Here is a 27,508-nt window from a genome sequence, read left to right as displayed (position 1 = left end):
CTCTTAAGAGCTGTTCACTGCTTAAATTAGCAAAGAGAAGATATTCCCTTTCCAATATAATGAAGTATATCTTTGTGATGAGTAACTGATTCCATAAATGTAAAAGCTCTCCAAAACATTTGTTATGATTTTTAATAGTACAGAGTAGTCACTGTTTTGATTAACCTTATACCAACAGGAACTTAAATTTATATTGCTGTACCATCAAATGAGATACTGTGTTTAAACAAAGGTGAAAAGACCAGCCTGATCTGGGTATCCACAAACAATTTTGTGTCTTGCCAAGCTGACAAAACAGGTGCCATTTTTTATTAATGAAGAGCTAAGCAAGCTGAGGGAGCACTGCTCTTGGTCCCTGTCCAGGAGACAGCTCTCAGCCTGACTCAAAAGGAAGAGTTTCAAAGCGAGGTTTATCAGGCCTGTTCTGTTGGGAGAAGACAACTGTGAGCTAGACTCCAAGTGTGGGAATCAAAAAAAATCACACATAAAGAATGAAAAAGAGCCAGCATTTCAGTTCTCAGTGATGAGGCATTACCTCCTGCTATGAAATCCAAAGTGCTGCCAAGACTTAACATCCTGAAACGCAGTACTTCAGTTTCATTACATTTCATTACCATTTTGTTTAATATCTCAGAAATAAAATACAAAATAAAAAAAATCAAGCAAAACACAATTACATTAAATAATTCCAAATCTATTCAGAGGAGACAAAAGGGCTGTCAGATGCAGTGCAAAGCCAGAGAAAAGCTGAAGAACTGTAGTTCATTTGCTGTTTTCCCTCCACAGAGTCAGTACCATGCCCAACATCTGTGTTCCTGCAACCCACAGAAAATGAGAAGGGATTATCTCATCTCCAAATGTCTGTACAAGAAAAATTAACTAAGAAAGGGTACTACTTATCTGTATGGCAACTGTAAATTAAAACGGTAGAATTTTGTTGGTTATGTTCCCCAGGATTCGAATTAAATGGACTATCCTATTGCTGTGCAAAAAAGGGAGATGATTTAAGGCAAAACTGGAAGTTTTGAAGTTGCTTCTATTTTATTTTATTCTCTTTATTTTCCAGCTATTTGAATGATTTTTTGTACAGTAAAATATGAAAAAGCATGGTATAGAATTAATTTAGGAAGAACAGGGACTATAAAAAGACTAACCTTGCCAATTCTGATTTGAGGACTCAGTTGACCATGCAAAAAAACCTTCATAAAAGCAATTTACAGGTACACAGAGAAAATACTAACATTTACAGATAGATTTTTCCAATGAATCTGCCTACCAATTCAGAGGGTAACCATAGCAACTAAATGTTTTAGCTTAAACATCTTAAATGCACAGACAACAATTTGAATAATAATGCCATCAGTTAAGGCCTCATAGTTTTACCAAAGAAATACGTCAAAAGAAAAATGACAATTAAAATGTTCTCTAAAAATCCATAAAAGCTGCTAGACCATTTCATATGTACTTTACTGTTTAAAAAATGGGTCACAATTACTTTATTACTTTACAGAAGCAGAATGCTTTCTGCTAAGCATTAAAAGCACAGTTAATATTTTTGCCCTTTGAACAATACTCATTGCCAATGGTAAATTCTATGTGAGCCAACACTGCTTTGTTTGCAATTTTCATTGCAAGAAAGGAATATGAGCTGATGTAGTAGCAACAAAGAAATCAAAGCAAATCTACAGGAGATGATTCCTCTGGACACTACAGAAATCTGAAAAACAGTGTATGTAGGAATGAAATACTGACTCCTGTAACACATGACTTCACAGACCACTACTGATCATGTAACTCCTGGTTGCTTTTTGACCAGCAATGCAAGCACTGCAGATGAAGATTACTCTGATTAGTTTTTATTTTCATTAAGGTCATGAGATACAAGGGAAAACATAAAATGATAAATGGGCAAAAGAGAGGAACACCAATGACTAGAACAGGTCATCAATATACACTATAAATAGGCTGAAAAGTTACCACAAAATAATTTGTGGGTGCTACAAGTAGAAAATAGGTTGTATCCATACATGTTCAGCCCTTATTGCTAGCTGGTAATTTGCATGAAGAATTAAGGGATAGAAGATTAATTAAATGTATTTTAAATGTAACTTTTTCTATGAAACAAGGTTATGGAAATACTTACATTTTCCTCTAAGCCACACAGGAATGGAGTGAGTTAACAGAAATAAAGTGGCTTTTTTTCAAAATAATTTCCCACTAAATCAACTTATAGAAAACTCAAGTATAACTCTGGGAAGGAATAGGAAACAGATTTGCAGAGAGTCGTCTTTCAGAAAAAGGGCAAGGAAGGTAAAACTTTCTGACATTTGGTCTTGAATTTCTGTCAACTTTTCAGAAGAAATATTAGTCACCATTGAAGGCACAAGATAAAGGTGACCAGAATCAAGTGGCTTTCCCCACAATACACCAAAACCAGATAAAGGCCCGAATGTAAAAAAGATGAGTGAGACACCCATAGAATTCTAACTCTCTAAGTCTGAAAGTAGCCAAAGTTGGAAAAAAAATACAAGTCTTCCCCAAAAGGTGCAAGGATTAAGTTACTCTCAGATAGTCTCTTAGAGTGACTTCCAATTTTTTAATTTCAAAATAAGAAGGAGTAGAACTTCAGTGGATAGAAGAAATCTAGTCATACAGCTCACTGAAAACCTGATCCACTTAGCTCTCTACCTTTTTCCATACCTAGGAAAAACATCTCACACAAGGAAGGATTAAATCTGCTCTGTGCCTGTGAACTTGTCCAAGCTGTGAGGAAATAAGGGGCCATGTGTGTTCTGATACAAATTCTGGCAGTACAGCTCAAAGACCTAAACACTGCTCTATACTGACAGAAAATGTAGATCTTTGGATCCGAGTGATTTTGACCATGCTAACCTGACACCATTTTGTCTTAACCTTCTGGACACCTCTTAAAAATCGAAATTTGAGAAAAGATGTTCAACAGGCAACTGACTCAGAAACGGGGAATAAAGGACTCAGGACCAGAAAAGTTCTGGAAGGGCAGGTTTCTATTTCTATTAGTGTTCTAATGCAAAACAAATTGACCACGGATTTGAAATCCCCAGGCCCATTACAGATTTTTATAATGTCCCCTCAGATTTCCCTTTTACAGGAGTCAGGCATATGAATTATCAAACAACTGACAAAAAAGGGAAGTGAAATCCATAAAGAACTGAACTGCTGTACTAATTTATCACTAGAGGCACAAATATCTGAACTGCAAAGAATTTCAGGAAAACAAAGTTGTACTGGTAGTGGTTCTGGTTTGTTATGTAAGCTTGGAAAATCTCTTTATGGAAATAAGTGTCTTCAAAATCAGGAAATAATCCCCCCTGCTGAAGTGAAGTATCATCACCACTAATGTTATCATCATGAAATTGTATTAGCAATTAAAGATCTTTAGCTTCTTAGAGTTAAAGAAATGTCTCTATACTCCACACCTATCAGGACTAGCTCCATGAAATCTGGACCCTTCACTCCAAGAGGAAAGGCTCTGTAAATGATACAGGTAAATGCAGGTCTCCCTCTTGATAAAGCCCAGTCTCCTGGCAAGAGCTTTTGAAAAGAGGTGGGGAAGAAGGTTTGAGGAATAGGCTAGGAAGAGTGGTTGCTGTAACTTCGGTGTTCAACAATGCAGGACAATATGGATTCAGATCAACTGTAAAGAGCCTGAATCCAAAGAAAAAGGGGACAAAAGAAACAGACTTAGGAGGAAGGATTCGTGGCTCTTACCACTCCTGGAGAAGTACTGGCATGACTACCATAAGGAATGAAGAACTGTGCAAGGATGTTTTGAGGATAATTAGTCAAATTATTCAGAAAGAGAAGCCAAAGTTGTAGCATTTCAGATCTGTAATTTGGCTCCTGTCAAAATGCTAGTGTGAAGCTTCCTGATTATGTCAGTGTGCACACAAAGTTTTTAAGAGACTGAAATACTTTGCCACTATTAGCTCAGATACAGTCTCCCTCCAGTGGACTGTCTTCAGTTGTGGCTTGCAGTTCATGGGCCATTCAGAGTCGTACGGCCAAAAGAGTCTTCCTTAAAAAGTAAAACACAACATGCTATGTTATCTAATCTCTTGCAACTTGAAAGAAAAAAAATTACCAAAGAAGAGACTTTATTTGTCTTAATCTTCCAAGCATGAAATCCATCTACTATCAGATATTGGACTTCATATAACAGAGTCTGGTAACCTGCTATTCTTATTTGAAAGTTTGGGGTGGGGGGGAAGTTATTTTTCCCTGTCTACAACCAAATGTTTAAAAGCCTTGCCAAAAGAAGCAGAGTGAGACTGTTTAAAAAGAACCACAGCAATAAAAATAGGAGTGAGTGGAGGGTGAGTAAAAAGGAAAATCCAAACCACCTGCTGATACTTGGTAGCATCTGTCACTGTACAAGAAGTGGGAGAACATGAAGGTAATGCTTGCCAAAGCACTTGAGCTGGAAGCAGTATGGCATCATTCATCGATCTGGTTGTATCAGCTAGCACAGACCCTACAGAATATCAATCATGAACAGAAAAGAATAGGAATTGATACAAATGTTCTTCCTGAAATGAAAAGCAGAAGCAGCTCTTATTCATGTCACTAAGATGTTCAAGAACAAAAGGTCACTTGCATGTTTGCCCTTCACGTAGGTAGGGAACATGGCAGTCTCCTGAGGTGAAATCTTTGTGGGGAAGATGACGGGGTGTTTTAGAGGTAAAAGCTCCTTCTTATCATAAGATTAGCCTGCTTACTGGGGAATGACATGATGGAGATGTGATCTGCCCAGGAGATTGTGCTTTTCCTGTAACAGCATTTCTTAGGTAAGAGACTAAATACAAAAGATAAATCCTTCCTAGTGGAGGGTGGATATTGAGCAAGAGGTAATAATTCCATAAACCAAGGGTGTTCTCAAGATTACTGAAAAGCTCCTCAATCTTGTCTTTTGGTCTTGATGACTAAAAAATTATGGCTGATTCACCCCTCTTAAAGGCATATAAGTAATTGGGTACCAGCATGCGTACAGACCAGAAATACCAGCCATTGCTTCCTACAACCTGTATAGAGACAATAGACAAAAGACATATCAGTAAAGGTAGAAACTCCAATGAATCTCCAGCCTCAAACTGAGGGAAACAGTGAGTTAGGACAGACCCCAAAATATCACAAAGGTCATAATGAAATCTGATGAAAAGGAACTGAAAAAAAAAAGCTCAGAACATTGTGTTTATTTTGTGATTGTGCAGACATGCTCCATTTTTCCTTCAGCTATTGCAAATGTTCCCTCCTTACTGCCAGAACATGCAGTACAATCAAAAAACATGTATGTCAAGTACCTCTCTGTGTATAAAGAATCAAAGCATTAGGCAGGATATCTAAAGTTTTTCTCCTTATTATGAATAGACCTAGAGAGAGAGACATAGATTTCTTCTCCTTGGATGATGGTGGAAATTTGGTTTCTTGAATCTGAGACTTGGGAAAAGGATCAAAGACGAACTTTTAATATTTTCTTGGGAATAACTTTCTCAATCTGTACTTGGAGTCTCAATACACAGAGGGAATAAAAACTTCACCCAGACATGATAGGAAGCTGATACTTTCATCTCAGAGAGCATAAAGCCAAAAGTTTTGTTGAATAATTCCTGGGTGTGGAAGCCACATTGTCCCAGCACAATCAAAATTTGAGCTCATAAGAAAAAAGGATGTTTAAATAACTTGAAAAAAAATTTCAAATTGCAGATAATCAAATAGAGTAGAGTATGAAGTAGAAGATCCAGATGAATCTTCAATAAAAAACAATTAAAAGAACTATGGTTCAGACACAGGTGGAAATGAATGCTAGGTGTCAGGCTGTACTCCATTGCTAATAAAATGCCCACAAGTCCAATAGGTTGATTCGACAAACAAGTTTTGCACAGCTCTACACTCAAATATGCAGAAAAGTGTTTGATGGTAAATACGGGACACTAATGTGCGAATGCAGAATTGATTCATTCACCTCTAATTTGTGCCTTTTGATTTCTTCAAAACTTAATCCCACATCAATTACCTACAATTCTTAAAGAGGTGAACAGAAAGACTTTAGGGACAATAATTTTTACATACACACATACACAGGGATAGATCACACATATTATTATGCAACTACATATTATTGAAACATTTATCTATAAAGCACCACATTCAGCTTGATTAATATTTCTGGACAAAAAGTCACGTCTTTGAAGTGTTACCATAACTTCCAAAAGCTGTATTCTCATACCTTTGCATAAGCAGTTGTCTTGATAAACCACTGTTTGAGGTATTTCTGCTCCACTTTTGCTCCTGAACGCCATGAGCAACCATTGTCATCCACCTGTTCATTAGCTAGCACAGTCTGATCCACTGGATCCCAGTTAACTAAGGCCTAAAAAAAAATTGCAGGAAGAAAAAATACTTTCAGCGGCTAGTTAAGAACCAGAGACTTACTTTACAGATGCCAAATGAATTATCCAGAAACATACCTTGAAAGTTTACCCGAGTTTCCTATATTTTTAAAACCTCCCTTTGATTCAGCAACATGGACTCAGCTGGAAAAGTTTTGAATGTTCATCTTCTCAGAACTCAAAAATACAGTTGCCAAGGTTTGCCTAGATTGATCATGCTAGCAGATAGGCTGACATGTGACTGCTTGACTGTTATATACAAAGTAAGTTCCAGCTGACTATACGGCAAACAACATAGTCTGATGCTTAAAAGTTCTTCACTACTAACCAAAAAGTGTTGAGTCAGACTGAGGGGGATGAGTAAACAAGAATGTCCAACTTAAGAGGACAGAATCACAAAGAAGTATTACAGTGGTCAACTATATTTCAAGTGAAAGAGTTGATATTATCTGTATGTAACTTCTGTCAACTGTGTGAATTACTTTCAGAATCATCTTTCCTTATCAATACAAATGCATTAAGAAAAATGTAAAGTGAAATTAATGTAGGTGTTCAACTCTACAAACCTTGCTTTTTGAGCTTTTGAGTCAACTGAAATAACAGACATAAGGAGCAAAAAATAACAGACATAAGGAGCAAAAATCAAACTCATCCTTCCCCAGTGTTGAACAATTTATCTGGTCATATATCAAAAAGCATCTAAGATCACAAAAGAATCCCATCCAAAAGTGGCATTAAATGCTATACATTAACTTGAAAAAATAACCAGAAAGAAAAAAAAAAGCAATCAAAGCAATAGAGTAATTTATTATATTGAGTGTTATTTAGTATTTGAGCTAAATCAGTCTGACTGAAAAACAGTAGCTACAGTTCCATAGAGCTCTAATACATCAAACATTTTTTTAAAATGTCAAATTACTTCTTTGGGTATGGGGAGAACTTTGTATCTCAATCAAAAATTACTAACTGTAGTTATATTGCTCACTTTATATTTTATCTATCACTGATCACCTTCTGACCAGTTTCCAAACAGCTAATACTGCTTCATTTTAAATATGCTACATATTCTTAGAAATAGTAAATACCACAACCACTTTACAAATTTTATTCTGAGGAGAACCAAAGAAAGATGCAGGGGTTCTCTTGCTTAGAAATACTGCTCACAACTGTGCGAGCACAAAGTCTGGCTACACTGATTTATAAAAAATTTATTATCATTAAACGAATGAAAGTTATTCACTGATAAATTTAAACTCAAATGCAGCTTCCGTGAATTCAGACTGGGATTTAAACTTTTAACTTTTTGGCTACCTTTTATCAGGTTATTAAGCAATAATATCACACCAGATTTTATAAAAGCCTCATGAAAATTCATTGGGAAATTAAAAGAAATCAATATATTCCACTATTACAAACCTATTTTCCAGACTTTCAGAAAACACAGCTTCTTTAGTAATAATGTAATACATTACGAACGAGGCCCTAAAGTAATGATCTTTTAATTTACAAAGTTCTGAAAAAACTCCACACAAAGTTAAAGTAACACCTAAAGAGAGATAAATCAGGCAATATTGAGAAGTAATAAAATTCCAGTTGCATAAAGCAGTATTAGCATAAGCTTGTGTTAAACTGGCTGTGACTCAAAGTTGAGAAAAAATACTGTTTCTATTTTGATTATATTGTATCAAATTTATGGTGAAAATTTTAGAAGGTAACTGAAATGATTTACATAATTATTTAGCATAACAAATCTCCCTGTTACGACTCATAAAGATATATCTAAATAAATCCTGCAAAACATAAAGCAAATGTGCATTTAAAAAATCGTCAGCTGAAAGGTCTTGTCCATGAATTTTTTGTTACATTTTGTTCCTTCCATCTCTCACAAGCTTTTGACCAATATCTAGAACTTGGCTAATAAATGAAACCTTTCGTTCCTACTTGTACCTCCCAAAGGCAACTTCTTGACAATGACAGCCTCTGAAGCTATGACCCCAGGAAGCTGCTAAAAGTCATCTACACAAAGAAAGCATAGTGCAAAAGCATTCAGAGCACACCAATTATCTCGCTCTCCTCACTATATCAATGTAGACCATATGCTTTTAAGATAGGATTCATCTTGTCTAACTTTAGGTCTCTAAAGTGTAAGTATATATCGCCAGGCTTGCTGTCTCTGGGTCCCCTACAGATTACAGGTATCTGATGGAAGTTACAGAGTCAGGGCAGGTATTAACCTCAGTGAGATACTCACACCTGGCCAGGTCAACAACCTCTACAGTATATTGACTAGATGAGTACTGCAGGAAAAAGAGAGAGGATTTTGCTATGGTGAATAAAGGTGCCCTCCGGATGCTGCAGCACTCAGACAGACATTGTAAATCCTCCATAATTGCAGCTCCTGAACATACTGAGCCTGTGTCTCCCTGCCAGGGTAATTTCTGGACAGACATGCATACTCCTGGAACAGAGCTTTAACTAGGCTAACGCTCTACTTGCCTTATTATTATTGTCACAGTAAGGCTATGAATTGTACCCAAGGTGAAATTGTAATACAGGAGACTTCAAGCTGTGCAAAAGTACTGGTTAATACACATTGCAGATACACTGACAACATGAGACAAATACATGCTTTAAGTATATATGACTGTTCAAAGAGACCCAGGGTTATGGGCTCTTTCTGCCATCTGTTTCCTGCCAAAAAGCAATTGGTTCATATCCACCAGAGATTACATCCCCTACAGGTTGACAGATGCTGATTTAAGTCCTCAAACTGATCCTTGACTTGAAAGCAGATGGAAGTTGGAAGTAGATTCAATCACTGGTATCCAAACACACCTCCAGGATCCCACAGTACTTGGAGCCTGAATGTGAAATATATTTTGTATATCATTCCCACTTTGAATGAAGCAGCAAGCCTTGTACTTTTCAGATTCACCTGGGTTCACTTGTCAAGCAAAGAAATTTACAAATAAAAATACGTTTGTTGTAACAAAGCTAGGGGTTTAAATGTTTTTATTACAAAATAAAAATCATTACAGAAGAAAAAAAAGAAAAAAACCCTAATACAGCATACTAGAATATATTAAATATTGAGGAGTTTTGCTGGTTGTCATTAAAGATCTCAGAATACAAATGCAAACAGGAAAAATAGCTCAGTAACACCCTGCCATCCTAAATGCTACCTTTCACCATCAATCTCTTTCTCCAGGTTCAGAGAATAATTGGAGTACGTTCTTAATTATATCCTATGGGGTTTCCTGGTTTCTACAGAATATAAATGAAATATCAAAGCATATTTAAGAAATCTTAGTTCCACTTTAAGTTAGAAACATTCACTAAATTGCTGCTTGTTAAAGTGCAGCTGTTCAGGCATTTTGGAACTGTGTTGCTTTGGCTATAGAGTTCTCCAGACTGCTCATTCAACATCTTTGTTTCATCTGATGTTTAAGAAACACTGAAGCCTTCCCTTTTCAGATAGCCTGATACAGGTTATTTACAAAATATTATAACTTCTTAATGTAGCAGTAACTGATGAACAGCTGTTATAGTCTTATGACATCTCATACTTCTTTAATATTTTGGAGACCACAAACAGGGTTCAGTAATAGGATGGTTATGCACCTAATCTCCAATTATCCTATCCAACACCATCAGTTCTCAGACAGTATCACAATAATGTTATACAGGTAAATAATCTCACTGCCGAAGAGACTCCTAATGACCATGATGTCATATATTTCCACAAGGGAAGATAAAATCTAGAAAATTCTATATTAAAGCCAGGAAATAAACAACTAAAAGCTATATTCTGATCCTGCATTTCAATGCAAATCTCTGACAATAAACACTTCTGACTTGACTTGCTACAATGGCCATTCACGTTATTTAGTTAAACTGTTACATAGAAAATTCTGTTATAGATATAATTAATTCTATTTTAGAGTGATTTAAAACTAACAGAGCACAATCACTTTATGAATGTGAATGGATAATCCAGAAAAGTGCCACTGACATGGGTGACCTAAATTAGTGTATCTGCAAAATATTGAAGGTCAAACTTTGCACCTACCTCTTTTTGATACACTATCCCAGCTTCAAAAAGCTTAAGAAAGAGATATTGTGTCCATTTGTAGTACTCTGGTAAGCAAGTGGTTACCTCCTGTAAAAATGAAATAAAATAAAGATTCCTTACTCTGAGTATTTTCCTTTGTTGTTTTAACTTAAACAATTAACCCAGGAGTGTATAATATATTCTACAGAGTAAACATTTATGCATGTACTCATGCATAATTTATTCAAACCCATTTATTTGTAAAATGCTCACAATGAGTGATATTCACCTGTACACAAAACCAGAGAACATGGGCTTTGTGAGGGTTTAATGCACAAGGAAAAGTTTCCCTGTTAACATGGAATATAAAACTCTGTAAGATTAAAGTTGATAGATATGAGAACAGAAGATGAATGGAAGTGATCACAGCTGCCTGATCAGGGAAACAGCAAAACTAGAAAAAAAAGTAGACTTCTCTCAAAGAAGCCATCCTAGCCAGGATGCCTTTTCCACTGTTCCTCAGCAATGAGAAGCAGGAGCAGAGGCTGTCGATGCTCAGAGGCAGCAGGGAGCTGGCTGATGTGAGGCAGGCAGAGCGAGGAGCCTGCAGCTGAAGATGTGGGTGCAGGAGGACAGCGGAACAGCACCGAGGGCTGGCACACAGAGCGTGTGGGGCAGACAGGATGGAACACAGGGTAAGATTCTGAACTTCAAGATGAAAGACTCAGGAAGGATATCTCACTTTCAAAGGTCAAATAAGCAACTGTTCCAAAAGGCAAGGGAGCTCAAGTTAGGAGGATGCTCTAGGTTAAAGTATGGAAAAAATGAGTCATAAAAGTCACAAATAAGGAGGACTGTTATGAAGGAAATAAAGACAGATAAAAATAAAAGACAACATAAAAAGCAGGAATGGGAGTTAAGAGAACAGCAGGCAACAATATCATGGATAGCTTCTTTAAAACTTGAAAACATTTGCTAAATTTTTAGTGAACTCTGATAATTAAAAAATAAGCTACTTACCAACTGCTTACAAAGTTCCATATTGTAAATGTTTGTTCTTAAAAAAACCTAACTGCATTTAAAATAAGCATCTTAATATGCAAAGACAACTAATGGATTCCATCATTACAGACTCCATGTTTTCTCAACACAAACACAGGTTTCACAGGTGCAATGGAAACCCACATACCTGCTTGAAGCGGAAGATGGCTTCTACACTGAGCTTCAAATTAATATGAACATCTCTTGATTTTAAAGTTACTGATAAAAACTTTATCAGTAAGCCACTGATAAAACTTATTCCATTTGGAGTAGTTATGAAGCATCAGAAATAGCTCCAAATGTGAAATGTCTTTCACGTGGGCTTTCCTATCATCCTAGCTTCCCACTACACACAACTCCTGCAATATCATCTGCTACTCAAGTGACATCTGAAATGCACTAGCAGAAAATTTTTATTCTTTTTCTACAACTTTATATTCTAGTTGCTTTGAACTTTATATTCCAGTGCTGAAACATTGCTTTTAACAATTAATGTGACCTTTGAATAGATGTGCCTCAAAAGTGTGTATAAGAGGCTTTCAAGATCAGAAAGAGACATTTAATGGCAAGTTTTCAGCTCAGCATGTGAAGACCTAGTAATGAAAAACAGTTGCTTGATTAAAACCCTTTGCTCTGCACTGAAAAAAACTCCACTTGATAAAAATCTGATTTCCATCTCTTGCAACTAAGCACATTCAATAGTCCACCCCCCCCCCCTTCACAGGGTGACAACAGTTCTTGAGCCAGTGTGATGCCACTACAGGCAACAGAGTTTCATCACTGGAGTATGCGACACACAAAAGAAGAGACACAATCCCTTTCAGTACAATATAAGATTACGTGAGCAATAGGCAAACAGGTAGGACAACAAAAGTGAGTTGTCAAATAAAAATAGTGAAGTGAATGGAGATTGGTCCTTTTGGCCCTGAAGGGCAGATGTGCATCAACTGAAACAAAAAGATTACATTTCCCAATCTAAACTAGCATGTTACAAGCCACTCAAGCTTGAGCTACAAGATACAAGCTAACTCTTGGGAGCAGAATTCCATGTACACACTCTCTCACAAGGAGTGAATTTACACTTTTTGGAAAGAAATGCAGCAGACTGTATCACTGAAAAAACCAATCTGCTGTGCGGTCACTGACATACAAAAAGATCACTCAAGCTCACAATTTAACTTTATAACCATGAAGGTATGGAGTAACATTTCAAGTTAATGAAGAAAGAGAAATTGCATCACGACCAAGTGAAATGAGCTGCTGAAGACAAGCCAGCAAACTCTTGACAATCTTGAAGTGTGTTTTGGTGGGGGTTTTTTTTTCCCTTTAATTTAGCACAGTAAAATTTACTGTTACAAATAATTTTCTGTGTATTCCAGTTACTGACCTTGAATAAATGAATGATATCTGCTAAAAAGTTCCCATTAGGCTGCCATCATGCTTAAATTAAGGTGAATGTTAACATCTCTATTTATACTTTATAAGCAAGACAAAGATCCACAGAACATTAACAGAACTAACTTAACTCAGAAATACACAAAAGAGTTTATAAAAGGGTTTGAAAAACAGCACTCTGGAGCCATTCCACCCTGCCAAAAACTGTACATTTCTGCTTCTCATTTGCGATCTGAGCACTGGTGTAACAGCATACATATAGAACCCCATACCATAAAGCAGCACAGTGAATATATATAAAAGGATATTACCATATTTCCTACAAAAATAAAATACCTACTAAAAATAAGAACTCTTCTCCAAATATGTAAGATGCTGCTCAGCTGTCCACTGCATGTGCTCTTCAGTGCTCTGTGACAGATTTAGTGATCACTCATCACGTCAGCATTTCAGATGGTAATATGAAACGGGAGGGAAAGCATCTCCCTCTTCCCCCATCCATTTTCCCTTTTACTTTCGTCAGCTTTAAACAGATATTCTTGCCAAAATGCATCTTTATCATTGGTTACTGTTATTGTTCCTTATTCCTACAGGAATGACACTCATTTGTTAAAAGAATTAATTACAACAATTAAAATAAATCGCCTATGCAGGTGGTTTGCTTTTAAAAGAGCAGATACTAGCAAGGCATAGGAAAGACCTCTATCCTTACCAAAAACTACCTTGCTTAATCCATTTATTGGAGCACAGTCATTTGTTCCTAACAAGTACCATACCAGAGGGGTTGGTAACTTGTTTATTTTTGCAAATAAATTCTCAGTTACAGACTAAATGGTAGTATTACAATCTAGATTTGCAACTTGGGAAGCAATGGGTCCATGTAAAGGTCAAAAAGCCGTTCACTATTATAAAATCTGATTTAAAAAGTCCCTTTCAACTACCAAAAACAAGGGTAACCAATAGTAAAGAATCCTGCATAAAAAACCCACAAAAATCAACAACTCAATCTGGATGAAAGATTTTGGTGTTTAATAAAAGAAAAACTTATTTTCAAATGCCTTGTTTTAAATTTCATTATTTGTTCTAAATCTGCTCCTTTCTTACAATTTTCTATTATGAGTCTCTGACCTTATAACTCATTTTTGCTTGTATTTTTAAGAGGAAGGTTACAACTTCAAGCTACTTCTATGGCTATTTTTTTAAAAATAAAGGTAATATTTATAGGCTGCATGAAAAGGTTTATTTTTTTCTAAGATCCACCAGGCTTTATGAATAACATATAACTAGACTGAAGAGAAGTAATTTCCTGGTTTATTTATTATTACTAATAAATTTATTTTTAGCACAGTCTTATGCTGTCCTGAAGACAGGCATGTTGCACCTCTTTAAAGGGAGATAAGAAAAAAAGGTCTGGATGGATTTTTTTCAAAATCTGTTTGGGAAGATAAAACAGTCTTTAATCAATTATCTGCCTATTTTGGTTTTCAAGGGCATGTACCACCTCATCTAGAAGTATAATTATTTGATTTTTAGAGGTTTAGAGCTAGACCAACCTACATTTCTAAATTAATTTGAATATTTGTATTTCAAAGGCCCTTAGTTTTATGCTTTATTAGCTACAAATACAAATGTCACACAGTGCCTACATTTTAGAGCATGAATATATTTTCTGAAAAAAAAAAAGTAGCCTTGTATCAAGTTTCTTTTTTTTAAATTTAATTACAAGTAGGGTCACTGATTTTCAATGATATGTGGCTAAGAAGAAAATTTCATAGGTAATAATCTATCTACTGTTGGTTTTATGCATGCTCAGGCAGTACACACAAATGACAACTTCAAAACTAAATAGAAAAAATATCTGCACAAAGAAAATCTACCAAAGATTAATTTTTTTAATGTACAGAGCAGACAGGGAACATTAGTCTCATGCAAAAAATACATCACTTGGAATGCAGAAATTGAAAAGACTAAAAAACCTTTGCAGAATGAGCTACTTTCCAGGAGAAAGTTACAGATTGATAACAACAGTGGTGAACTGAGGGCTCACTGGGAACATGCACTCAGTCTGATGACATTCCTGAACAAAAGAAAGGAAAAATGTTATATGCTCCTCATCTTTTGTTGCTGATGATACGAATAATTGAAAATAATATTGCCTAATTCCCCTGAAAATCATGTTTTACAGAAATGATGGGCAGTTTGCTATGTTGTCTGGGGTGGTATTTTTGAAAAATCTGATCATCAGGAATGCTCAGATCATAATTATCTTAAAACCAAATCATAATGTTGGGGATTTTTAAATTTTCCATGTGTTTTTAATGTCTCTTAGAGACATTTCTTCCATGCTCAAACTTCAGCTTTTCAACCTTCCGTCTGAGAAACAGAAATGTTCAGAATAGAAATGTTCTATCACTTACTGATTTTTTAAAAAATCTCTCCTCAAAATCAAACCATTTTCAAAGTGATTTACAAATATTATACTTCTAACTTGAGGTGCTTAAAATACCTCCGTATTTCAGGTAAAAAAAAGCCAGATTATCATTAGTATTTAAAAATACTCTAAGGCAAAGTACTTACAGAGGTATTTTATGCATTTTATTTCATTTTTCATCTGCTTAGATTTTCTGTTTAGGAGAGCAATTTTAAAGTGTCTTTGTAACCTGACTAAAATAACCTAATTAGCTTTTAATAGTATCTTATTTGTGGTACCTTACAAGATAAGTAAGTTCATTTACAGCTACAACACAAAAATACCTGCACATTTTGATTTGTAAGGCAGAGAGAACAACAAAAAAAGCCCCACATAAAAATGAAAGGAAATTTCTGGTACTGCAGGTGCACTGGGATTTGTTCATAATCATTTTATCAAGCAATGAGATTTAACTCATCTTCATATTCCTGGACACAAATTTATTGACCACTAGACATGACTTTATAAGCAGACAGATTCTTTAGGACAGCTACAAGCACTAGGTACTCAAAACGTATTTTCTTTTTTCCACTTCTCTTTTCCTTTACCATATGTAAAATGGTAAAGTTTATGTTAGGTTTCCTTCCCATCATCGAAGCTTATACTCTAAGCTGGCCACAGAGGACAGAGACAGTTAACATAAAATGTTCACACTTTAAAAAGGCAATTCACCACACACTAAAACAAGGATCTAAATTAGGGAAATGGGTTCCCTCCAGCATTATTTGCTATGCACTATGCACTAGCACAGTAAAGGGGCAGATTTAAGTTACACCAATGAAATTAAACTACAAACAGCCCCTTGTTTTGTACAATGGTCTTGGTTAATTAGACCAACCCATATAAAATCTGTTTTTCTTGGATTGTTCATAGGAGTCACTAATACTAGTGGGTTTTTTGCAGTGTCACAGTATTTCGTAAGCCACTGATTTAAAGCCATATAAGTATAGAATACTATAAAAAAAACCCTTCTTACCTCAAATAGTTCACTTTTAAGATAAGCACTTGCACAGCACAGTGTTTTGCTGTGCAAAGATACTTGAGTTAGCCCAGAAGCAGTACAGCTGAGGCAGTAAGATGCTCTGCCCAGCCTAATGAGCCCTGCAGAGAAGCAGGCTTTATCAGCCTGTAAAACACTCTGCTACAGCTTAGCCCTTCCATTTCCACAGGTAGTTCTTTCATGGCCAGCTCAAATATCTGTGCATTTGCAGGTCATTTTAGGCATCATGAATTTTTTGCAATTAATAAACATATCTGTTTCTAATGGCTACCATTCAGGTCACTCTTACTCCAATTAGTATGGCAGGCTTTCCAGGTAAAACAAAACTTAACTCATAAGCTAAGGAGTGAAAACTCTAAAATGTGTCGTGTTTCAAGGAATGTTTTTCAGCCCTTTTAAAATCTTATCTTTCAAAAGCACCAACTATGTGTCCCTAGAGCATTCTAAAGCATTGCAACTACACAACAGTTCAAATGGAGATAGTTATAGAGTATCAAAGCCCTTTCCACAAGTATTCAGAGACTCCTGAAAGTTCATTAACCAAAACACAGTTTACTAGAAAAGTGAAGGTAACTCTCAAAGAATAGGCACAGAGATGACAAATGATTTTTCCCTGTGTACTTACACTTCCTGCCATGGTTATTAGTACTGCCAGTTTTCCATCTGTTCTTCAGAATGGAAGGGCTAAACAGAAGTTCATACACAAGAGATGAATTTTCTCAATTTTCTTGAAATGCAACCTGCATCACTGACCTCGTGTGTGCTTGTGCACGTGTGTGTTCCACAACACAGCCTACACATAGGATTTCACTGTTTTCAAGTATTGCTGCACTACACATACAACCTCTGAGATACCAACAGCTTTAAACATCACATGCCAAGAATGTGTGCAGTGAACCTTCCAAAACAAATCTTTCTTTTTCAGAGCAACTTTTTTGGCTACCAAGAAAACTTAAATCTGATTTAAAAGGCTTATACTGAAAAATCCTTCCATATATGAGACACGATGAAATGGTTTTTTAGATGCAAGACATACAAATAAACAATGTCACCTTCATGATTAAAGAAAACAGATGGCACGTCTCAGACTGTCACAAAACTAATGCTTTTCCTTTCCAGATCTACAATACCGCTACAAAAATCCAGGATTAGCATCTCCATTACTCTATTCAAAATCACATTAAGGTGATAAGCAACAGCTATTGCTGAGAATATAAAGGTAGTGACTGACTCTGATTCACTGGTAAATGCAATAACCTCACAATCGCTTCAAATGCTAATTTCTTTGTTTTCTGGAAAATGACATTAGCTCATGTCTGATCGTGTTTGGGAAGTTCTTTAAGGTGAACACCTGATTCTCAAGCATTAGTAATTTAAATAAAATTTCTGGTTTCCAAAATGATCCTGATATGAACACCCATGAAAATGCAGGCTTATACTTTGAAATTTGGAATAACATAACCGAGTCACCATTTCAATTTACTATCTTTAAACCCTTGACATACACATTGAAAAGAGCACTCCTCAAAAAATACATACCTTAACACAAAGGCATTGCTGTTTCATAAATATCTGTTTGTTGTCTTATTTCTAACACAGAAAATTAATACTTCAAAGAGATGAAAAAGCAGAGAGAAAGATCCAAATACAAAACTGAAATAACTTTAAAGATTCTTCTAAACATTGATATAATCAGAGGATATCAGTATGCCAAAAATTAGGGAAATCTGATTAAAAAGCTCAATATTACAGTTTAACAACTTAAACTGGTCACTACCAAAGACTCCTGTATTGTCATAATTAAAATGCTGAAATTCCATGGGTTTCAATGTTCCATCACACAATAAAAACGGCAGTATCCATTTAAAAAAAAAGATAAACTTACCCTTTCCCATGTAAAAGACAGACCTAGTGCATCAAACTGTTTCCTCATGTGTTGAATATTACTGCAAAATATTAATAAATTAAAAATTATTAGCTTAAGATATTTCTGTCATGCGATCATATTTAAAATCTGATGCTCATAGAGTTCTGAGAAATCAAAAGCACTAGTTAACCTCTAAACACTATGATCTCACTAGCCACAAAACTCAGAATTGTCAGAATACTCAAATAAGAATTTTAAAATTCCCATATGTATTCTGGTCCAATTTCCATGGCTAAGTATATGAGGCAATACATTTTTTTCTCTTGACTTGAATGCAACTTAAAAGTAAATATGGTACTGCAGTTTGAAAGAAGCATTACTCAAGCATCACTTCTTAGTATTTTTAATTATCTTTACTGCAGTTGAGTCAAAGAACCCTCTTAAAACTCAATGCAGTGGGGGACATTTCCAACATCAGCTTAATCCTGCTCTATTCTGGCAGTGCTATCCTGGCTTTATTTTGCTGTGGCTCTGGTAATTGTGTTCAGGATAACCTGAATTCAGGATTACCTGAATTCATAACCTTACCCATTCAGCTGAAGACATGCCATACAAAAACTCTCCGAAAAAACCCCACCAGTTTTCTTTCTTCCCTCTGATCAACAGGCTGATCAAATCAAAACTGTGGCCCACAAAACCAGCGGAGCCAGCGCAAAGGAGGTGGTGGGAACACCTGTACTGGGAGGTGACAAGGAACTACGAAACCTCTGGTGGCAGCATTAACATAGATGAACATTAGTCAACTACGACACTGTAAGGTTAGATGCTGCCCTGAATGCATTGTATTACAAAAGTAAAATAAGCTACATCAGGGTATATAGTGAAGCTTTAGTTTGAAAATGTACTAAATACACTTTACCAAAATGCCCACAATTACACAATATTAATTAGTGACCTGGTGGGAATTCATTCAAATACTATTAAATTGATTAAATTTTCTTAGGGACTTTTACCTTTCTACTAAAATACATTCTGTCAGATAAAGTAGTATCTATCCTCCCAGAGTGGCTGAGCTGACAGTCATGAAACCAAGCATTTTATTGTGATCCAGAAAAGACTTGCAGTGCTGAATAATTGATTAATGCAACTATTTAATATTATAATATTTTAGTTGGAAAAGTATCAAGAATCTTAAGATGGGACCAGAAGCATGAACAAAACCCAAAGAAACAGCATTATCAAAGAAGGAAATGGATCAAGGTCTATAAAGATAACACAGCTAGATTATTGCATCCAGAGTACAACAAACAACTTCACTTAGAAAGATTGATTCCCAAGTAATTTTTAGAAATTGTTTACTTATATAACTTTTACTCATTTTAAAGAATATTAGGGGAACACAACACCCCATTCTGTGGTCTAAAACCCAAAAAGTTCACAGAAATCATAAGCAATAATGGCTGCTTAGCACTTTCGAAGACCCAGCCTCAAAAAAACCCAATTATCTCCTTCCTCTCTCACCTGGTACTAAAAACTGCAAGTAAATCTAACCACGTAACTCATCATTTTCCACTGTGTATTCTATACTAAGATTTACCTCACCATAATGAATTTCTGATTTATTTATACCCGCTGGTTTGGGTGTTTGGGAAATGCTTCTCTTTTGATATTCTAGCATTTCACAATTTAAAAGTCATTGAGATTAAAACCTTGAAAATCATCCCAATATATTTATTTTTCTAAACAGAATCATCTGCACAGTCCCAGAAAATGTCATCACATAACCTTGGTCCCAGATAACCCCGTTTTTTTCCTGTACCATCTTTCTTCTACGCTAGTTTTGCTCTGCTTTTTTGGTTTATGGGGGCCACAGTACAGGTATTCACAGTGAAAATGCCATATTTTAATTCATTTAACCTTTGTGTCCAGCTTGCAGGGTGAAGGCCATGTTCAACTGCAGCATTTTCTGCTGGTAAACCAAATGCGTCCCATCCCATTGGATTTATCACCTGTCAGCAAAAGAAAAACCACAACGTTATGCAACTTTCTGAAATGGCAGCAGCAATACACAGAGGCCTCCAAATAATGAATGGTGCTTGGCATTCCAGCATTTGCTTTGTCTGAACTGAACTATTTCCAAACCGGCCAACTATGGCCAGCTTTGCTTTAAAAGATGACTATGAAGTGCACTTAGTTATCTACAATGAGATGTTAGAGGGAATTTAAAGCATTATGCAATAAACTCTCATGACTATTTCAATATCAGGTTGACAATGACAAAAACCAACCCTTTTTCAGTTTGTGTGCTGGTAAAAGTAAGCAGTTGATGCTACCACTGGACAGAACCAAACAGCCATTCTATAAAAGCTGTTAAGTAAAAATAATTGAACCAACAGTTTTATAACTGTAACTGATGGCAGCCTACTACTTTTTTCCTTTGTGTTGAAAAACAAAATAAAAGAAAAATACCCTACAATAATTTTAAATCCACCAGATAAAATTAAGAAGATGAGGAAAAGCAGTTTTAGTCAAAATTTACTAAAATATTTTTTGCAAATATGTACTACTGACTGACAAATTGTTATTTCATGACCACAAATAAATAAAGGTGGGAAAAAAAGTTTACTACAAAATATAACAGATAACTTCTGTTTCAATAGAGATATATTTTTCCTATTAATATACACATTATTTAGAAAAATAAGCTAGCAATACAGTAAGTATTCAAAAAACCTGCTTAATAACCAAGGAAAGAAAGGCCAATACTTAAGATGCTGTCATTAAACACATATATACTGGATAGCTGATAAAGCCAATTCTATTTCTTAAACCTACAAATGTGCTGTAAATTCAATAATCATGATTAAAATGACACAAGTTTAGCAATAGCAAAACATGACTAACATTTTACAAGTTATAAGAAATCAAAAATTTTACCCCTTAAAATATGTATTTATATAAAGAACACGTTTCTTAGTGGCATGTAAGCAAACAAGCAATAAAAAAGCAATCCCAGCCATCCTAATCTCATATCTCCATGTGAAAAATCTGCTCATTTTGGAAGCATAAGAGCTACTTTTGTCACTGCTTTGAATTATTTTTACTCTTCTTTGCCACCACTTTCCAATCTTCTGACTTAATGTAACATTTCATAAGAAATATTTTATAGACGTGTTTATAAAGATGCCCTAGGCACCAACACAGTGTAAAAGCAACAGGATTTAATAGACATGACTCCTCAGCGTTCTCATTTTCAGTACTGATCTGAAACTAAACCTGCTGTCTATCATTACTCTACTGGTGCAGCAACAAGACCAAAGGTATTAACCTGTGATCCAAGCCAGCCCAGTAAGGGCACAGCACATTTTTCATGTCTAAATCTAACAGAAATTGGAATGCTATTCCATGTTACAAACTTTCCCAATTATCAGACAAACTATTGTTCCTCATACCATAGTATCAGAAATCAGGTGTCTTAACTGCCCATTTCCTCACATATAGAGGGGGGAGTTTACATGGAAAATGTCAATTGGAACCTAAACCACTTCTCAACCCCCACTGAAGCACACCTCTGCCCAGCCCTTCCCCTCCCTTGCCATCCACGCAGCAGTCAAAACTATTGGTACAAAAGAAAAAAAAAAGACAGGTACATTTTACATAAGCTATAAATATCAACAGAATTTTTTATGGACATGTTAAAATATTAATCTATGCCACTCAGTTCTTTTTGACTGCTAGTATTGCTGACAACCTGTTTCTGGACAGACGTGATGAAATAAACCAGATTTTTTAAATCCATGTATAATACATATTTTCTCTATTTAAATGCCCTAGACTAATGCCTTGCCTTTGCATTCCTACAAATGCCTTCTCTTACTACAAGTTGATGCACATTAAGTGAGATTAGAAAAGTCACTCTTGGTTAATTTTTGTAAAATTTGGCTTCTGAAGATCTCCTGGATATAGACAGGCAGCCAAAAGCAAGGCACAATCTCATTTCTCATGCTCCTGAGCAAAAGGATGTGGGAAGAACAACTTCACTACCAGCTACAGACTCCCCAACAGGGCTGATGGATGCTCCAGACAGTTCATGTGCAGACATTTTATCACTGTACCATCAGTGCTAGAAGGAGCAACCTGTGCACACATCTTCCAAATTCTAGCACTTATCAAAAATACCATATTCACTCTTCACATTCAAAAGTTCAATTTAACAACCAATAGCATTCCTCAAGTGAAAGGTCTGAAGAAGTATGCTAATTCAAGTTTCAATCAGAAAACTGAATTTAAAGAGACATTAAAAATATCCTCAAATTAGCCTCCAGGATAGATCTATTTATGTAGTTGCTATAGAGATGAATGTAACATGCACAGTGGTTTAGAAAATTATTTCAAGTTTATTGTCTCTTTTACTTCTCTACCATGAATGGCTTTGAAAGATTAGTGAAATGCATTTATCTAAACAACAGGTCATCTTCTGGCTGTAATATGCAGCAAAAATGCCACAGTCTCCATGCAGCATTTGACATTACATCTTAACTCTACTTATTCAACATAAAAATCTTTAGAGAAATGGAAGAGGAGAAGAAAATATGCAACTAACATGTCAAAAGTTGGTACAAAGGAAAAAGGAACAGTTTGACTGTTCAAAACAAATTAAACAAAGGAAGAAAAAAATAGAAAGCAGTTTTGAAGACCAAAGGGTTATTCCTTGTAGCTCTTTGATGGGTTGGTCACTGGTTCAACTAGCAGAAAACATGGCTCCTCCCTCTAGCAGCACAGATGAGCAGAAGAAAAACAAGTCATCCACTTTCTTGAATGCTGTTGCTTCCAACAGCAACCTCTAAACGTTATGCAACTGAGGGATCCATTCTGCCCACTGAAGTGACCATTCTTCCAAGCACCACTTCTCTAGGTAGACAATATTTTCTCTAAGCCTCAAGGAGAAAGAACAACAAATAATGACTGTATCTTGTTAAACAGGAGGCTATATAAGCCTAGGGATGCCTACACCAGGTAAAAGAAGGCAGGCTGTAGTTTCAGCCATTTTATGATGGCAGAAGCCATCAGTGCTATCACCAAAGGCAGCTGTGTGTTTATCCTCACAATGAAGAGGATAGGTAAACTCCTCCTGCTAAAAAATCCCAGGTCAGTCTTGTGACACATGGCGTAACATCAGATCCTCAGAAGTTCACATGATAAGACAGGATCAACTATGAAAGACTGCCATTTTCTACCACTTAACACAGTTTGCACAGCAGCATAAAACATTGCAAGGGAAGTGATTGAATAGTGCGTGGGGAACAAAGTGCTCAGTGACCACCACACTGAGTGGTCTTTTTGGGAACAAGTTATTAAAAACGAAAACAGCTGCATCTTGAAACATTTTAGATCCCAAAGACTCTGGCTTGAAGCATTTTTAAGAACCATTTCACAGCATGGTGAAACATCTGTTGTTAATGATGGCTAGAGTTCTTTATGTGACTGTGGGACCAAGGGGAAGAAGACACAGCAACTCCATTGATTCAATGCTGAGATGTCAGCTCTTCCTCTCAGAGGATTTTCATCTATTCACTGCTGTAACAATCAGCTCATCACACTGACATCAGTAGGTGAGATCAGTGTAACTATGTAACACAAACCTGACAATGATCTCATAACACTCAGTTCTAAGCCTCCATCAACATAACAGTGAATTTTCCTCAGTCTCTGTAAGGAAACAAAGAACATGTTTGCTCTGCTGATGCGCTCAGTATGTCTCAGAACAATGACTAGGGAGCTGACATACTGTTCTTACACCCAAATCAATGCATTCTAAATTTTAAGAAAGACAGAAGAATCAGTGTCAGAAAGGCCTGCAAATAAATATATTTAATTCAGAGAATGTGTAATAAAAGAAGACGACCAGAAATGAAAATTAAGAGGCTTGCTGACAATCAGTGGTTTGAATTGATACAGCAAAGTCTACATTCCTATCCCTACTTATAGCCCCATGACATACTAGACATGAACTAATCAAAAAAGGCTGACAAAACAGGTGATTCATGATCACAAGTTCCAGCTGCCAGAAAACACCCCTACCTCCATTATGGATCTCACAATTGTGCAATCACAGACATGTGAGACAGTGGGGACTTGCAGTTGGAGAGGGGAAAGGAAAGGACGGCTGCTCCTTCCACTGGCTGCCCACAGTGGGCTGAACTTGTTGAAAATCTAATGTAAATTGACATACTATGGCACACTCTAAATACAAGACGTCTACCTGAGCGAAGCCTAGATTCTCTTTTAAGCGTACCAGGGAATAGACACCATTACACAACAGGTAAAAATTACCACCATCAAACAAACCAACAAACAACCACCCCAAGAAGATAAGGCACACCTGGAAATAGATTAAAATAAGGAATTTTCAACCAGTGTGTACATTCTAAAAAGGACTATTTCAATGCTTCTCTGCAACACAATGCTACATACTAGAGAAGACACTTTCAAAATAATCAACTCATACAGATTTCTATCAAAACATAAAATGCCCATTTATTATTCTCACAAAACATAAAATACAAGAAATTATTCAACGTCCAGAGAGTACCACAAACATTTTGAGAACAAAGTTATCTTTTGCCTCCTTAATCTCACACATTCTTGTCTAACAGAATTACATTTAAAATTATATCTCATTTTCTCTTTTTCTTTCAAAATGAAACAGAGTGAACTCATTAACACCTTCAGTACAGGCTAAGGGAAAACTGAAATTAAGTAAGATTCAATTCACACACAATACTTGTAATATTTTCTACTTGATTTATACCACATGAAATAACTTGACAAAAGGACACAACAGCCTCACACAAGAAAAGGTGGAGAATAGCAGCTAGTGATGATCAGAAAATGGATCTGTATTGAAGTAATTCATCCTACTGATTAATTAATTACAGAGTTTTAATTAAACTTGCCTGTCTGTCTTCAATACCATTCACTTTTGCAATTTCAAGAGTATTAAGATTCACTGCTGAAAGGGAAAACAATTGATGAAAATACATCCAAATTTAAAAGTAGAGATGTTATGGATAAAAAGAAAATGCCCTTTAAGTCATTTAGGGATATTGCAGAAATATCACCGACTATATTCTAATCCCATCCATCCCAGCTGAAGTATAAATTAAGAAATAATAAGTATAGTGTGATTCTAGCATGCAGGAATTTCACCCTGATTTGATTACAGAAAGGATTATTCTCAGTTCTGTACAACTCTAATATGTGACTGCCTAGCTTTGGTACCAGTTTCATTAAGAAGATACAACAAGAACCATTGAACTGAATCACTCTCTGTTTACTGATCACTAAGGGAATTATTCTCAGTCCTCTGAGAGGCACAAATTATCCACTTTGGAATTTATCAAAGACATGATAATGACAGCATGATAAAGTAATGGTAAATACTTGTTCCCAGAGAAACAGTAGACTGGAAATCTGCCACAGTGAAAATCACCATGAGTATCTCTATCATTTCTACACAGCCCTCTCAAATAATGAATAGGAAATCACTTCTTAAAAAATTCCTACATTTGAATTCACAACATGCATGTAAATTCATGGAGTAAACACAACCAGAAACTGTACATCATCGTTCTGGATTAATTTATTAATAGCTACAAATTTGTAATTTAAAATACATAAATTATTTTTTCATAGCATTTTATAAGAAATATGTTTGTAATAAGATCTAGAACTGTCCATATCCAAAAATTGTTTTAACTGTACTTCAAGAAAAACATCATCCTTAACGTATTTTGGAAAGACTAGCTTAGTGTACTCAAGCAAAATAATCTATATGGCTTACATTTCCCAGGCACAGACTTCAAACTTCGTCTTCAGTAATCAAAATGTAAACAAGTTATTTTAAAACAGATGTACTCTACAAACCATTTATCCAGCAACCCAATCCAAGTGCATGACAGTTTGTTTCCCATGCACTGCCTACAGGTCCTTGAGGAGTAAGTGCTGGAACAAGACAATGCTTCACAATGCTTTTGTCTACAATTTTATATTGAAGCAGTATTTCTTTCAGAAACAAGGTGGGGAAAAAAGCAATAAACATTTATTTTCCCACTTAAAGTGCTGATGAAGTACAGGTTTCTGGCAAATATCAGTAGAGTTCAGTGTGCATTACCTCTCTAGAATATTTTAATTGAAACAAAATCAGATCTTATCGAGCTGAAAAAAATTGAATACTAATGTTCCATTTAAGAAAAAACAAGACTACAACAGAATCCAAATGATTTAAAACTTTCCCAGTTAAAATTTCAAAATACCTCCAATATGAGGAAATTACACAACTGCATTCCAAAGAAGTTCTAAAGGACATCTAATCCCTTCACAAATGTATTCTAGCCTATCCTTACTAAAATGTTACAAAATACGGGCCATTTCTTGCCTGTTCATATTAAATCAATACGTAACTAATTTACAGTTTTCTCATTAAGGCATTCTTTATGAAAAATACCTCCAGCTTATTCAACATAAATTGTTCTCTTACTCAATCATATATTCTTGTCAACTAGGTACACACCATAGACATTTCCCTTCACTGTTGATTAAATAAGAAATGCACATCGTAGTCTGAAGCTTTCCCTGGGAGCTGTAAATCTGAATGGTCTTGCCGGTAATTTTCATGGTAACAGCCCATCATTCCTTGTTGCCTTACACTATTTTTTTTTTTTTAATAATGGATGCAAAACTTAAACAACATTGCTGCTCAAAAATCTTACCCTAAATTTGCATTGAATGCCTGAAATGGATTCACTTCTACTCAGATTTTTGGTTGCAGAAAAATCAGCAGTCCCTAGGCTTTCAAACATGCAGTATTAAAGCTGAGTTTTGAGAAAGAAATATTAAATCAGTGCAATAACTTCAAAATTATGCATACTAACAGTTTTGTTTCTAAAGCATTCTTTCTTTTCATGTACTGAAGAATTATAGCAATTCCTTGAGTACAGGAAAAAATTATCTTTCTTAGGAATATATCAAATTTTGTGATATAACCATGTCTTAACCTACAATCATCACAATATTTTAATCATCATAATAATCTTTGACAGATTGTACAACCACGATAAAGGGCAGAGATAACTTTTAGAGGCTGATAAATTAATTGCAAGGAGAAAATCAATTATAAAGACTCTAATTCTAAGTGATGTAAAAATTAGCATGGCTAATAAAGGAAAAGTTTTTTAAGGTTAATGTAAGGTCCAGC

General features: G+C 35.6%; 1 protein-coding gene across 1 annotated transcript in view; it reads right to left on the bottom strand.

Annotated features, from left to right (window-relative positions):
- Positions 1-27,508, bottom strand: part of LARS2 (leucyl-tRNA synthetase 2, mitochondrial) — an 84,883-nt gene that overhangs the window by 50,114 nt on the left and 7,261 nt on the right. Inside the window, exons 4-7 of the mRNA XM_069007539.1 lie at positions 20,170-20,261; positions 18,271-18,331; positions 10,498-10,587; positions 6,266-6,409 (exon numbers count right to left, since the gene is read on the bottom strand). Of these exons, the coding sequence (XP_068863640.1) occupies positions 6,266-6,409; positions 10,498-10,587; positions 18,271-18,331; positions 20,170-20,261 (387 nt within the window). The remainder of the gene's footprint in view (positions 1-6,265; positions 6,410-10,497; positions 10,588-18,270; positions 18,332-20,169; positions 20,262-27,508) is intronic.

This window comes from Aphelocoma coerulescens, chromosome 2, assembly GCF_041296385.1.
Source record: "Aphelocoma coerulescens isolate FSJ_1873_10779 chromosome 2, UR_Acoe_1.0, whole genome shotgun sequence".
NCBI classification, from domain to species: domain Eukaryota; kingdom Metazoa; phylum Chordata; class Aves; order Passeriformes; family Corvidae; genus Aphelocoma; species Aphelocoma coerulescens.
Note: the sequence above shows the minus strand (reverse complement) of the source record. Positions and strands in the feature narration are given on the sequence as shown.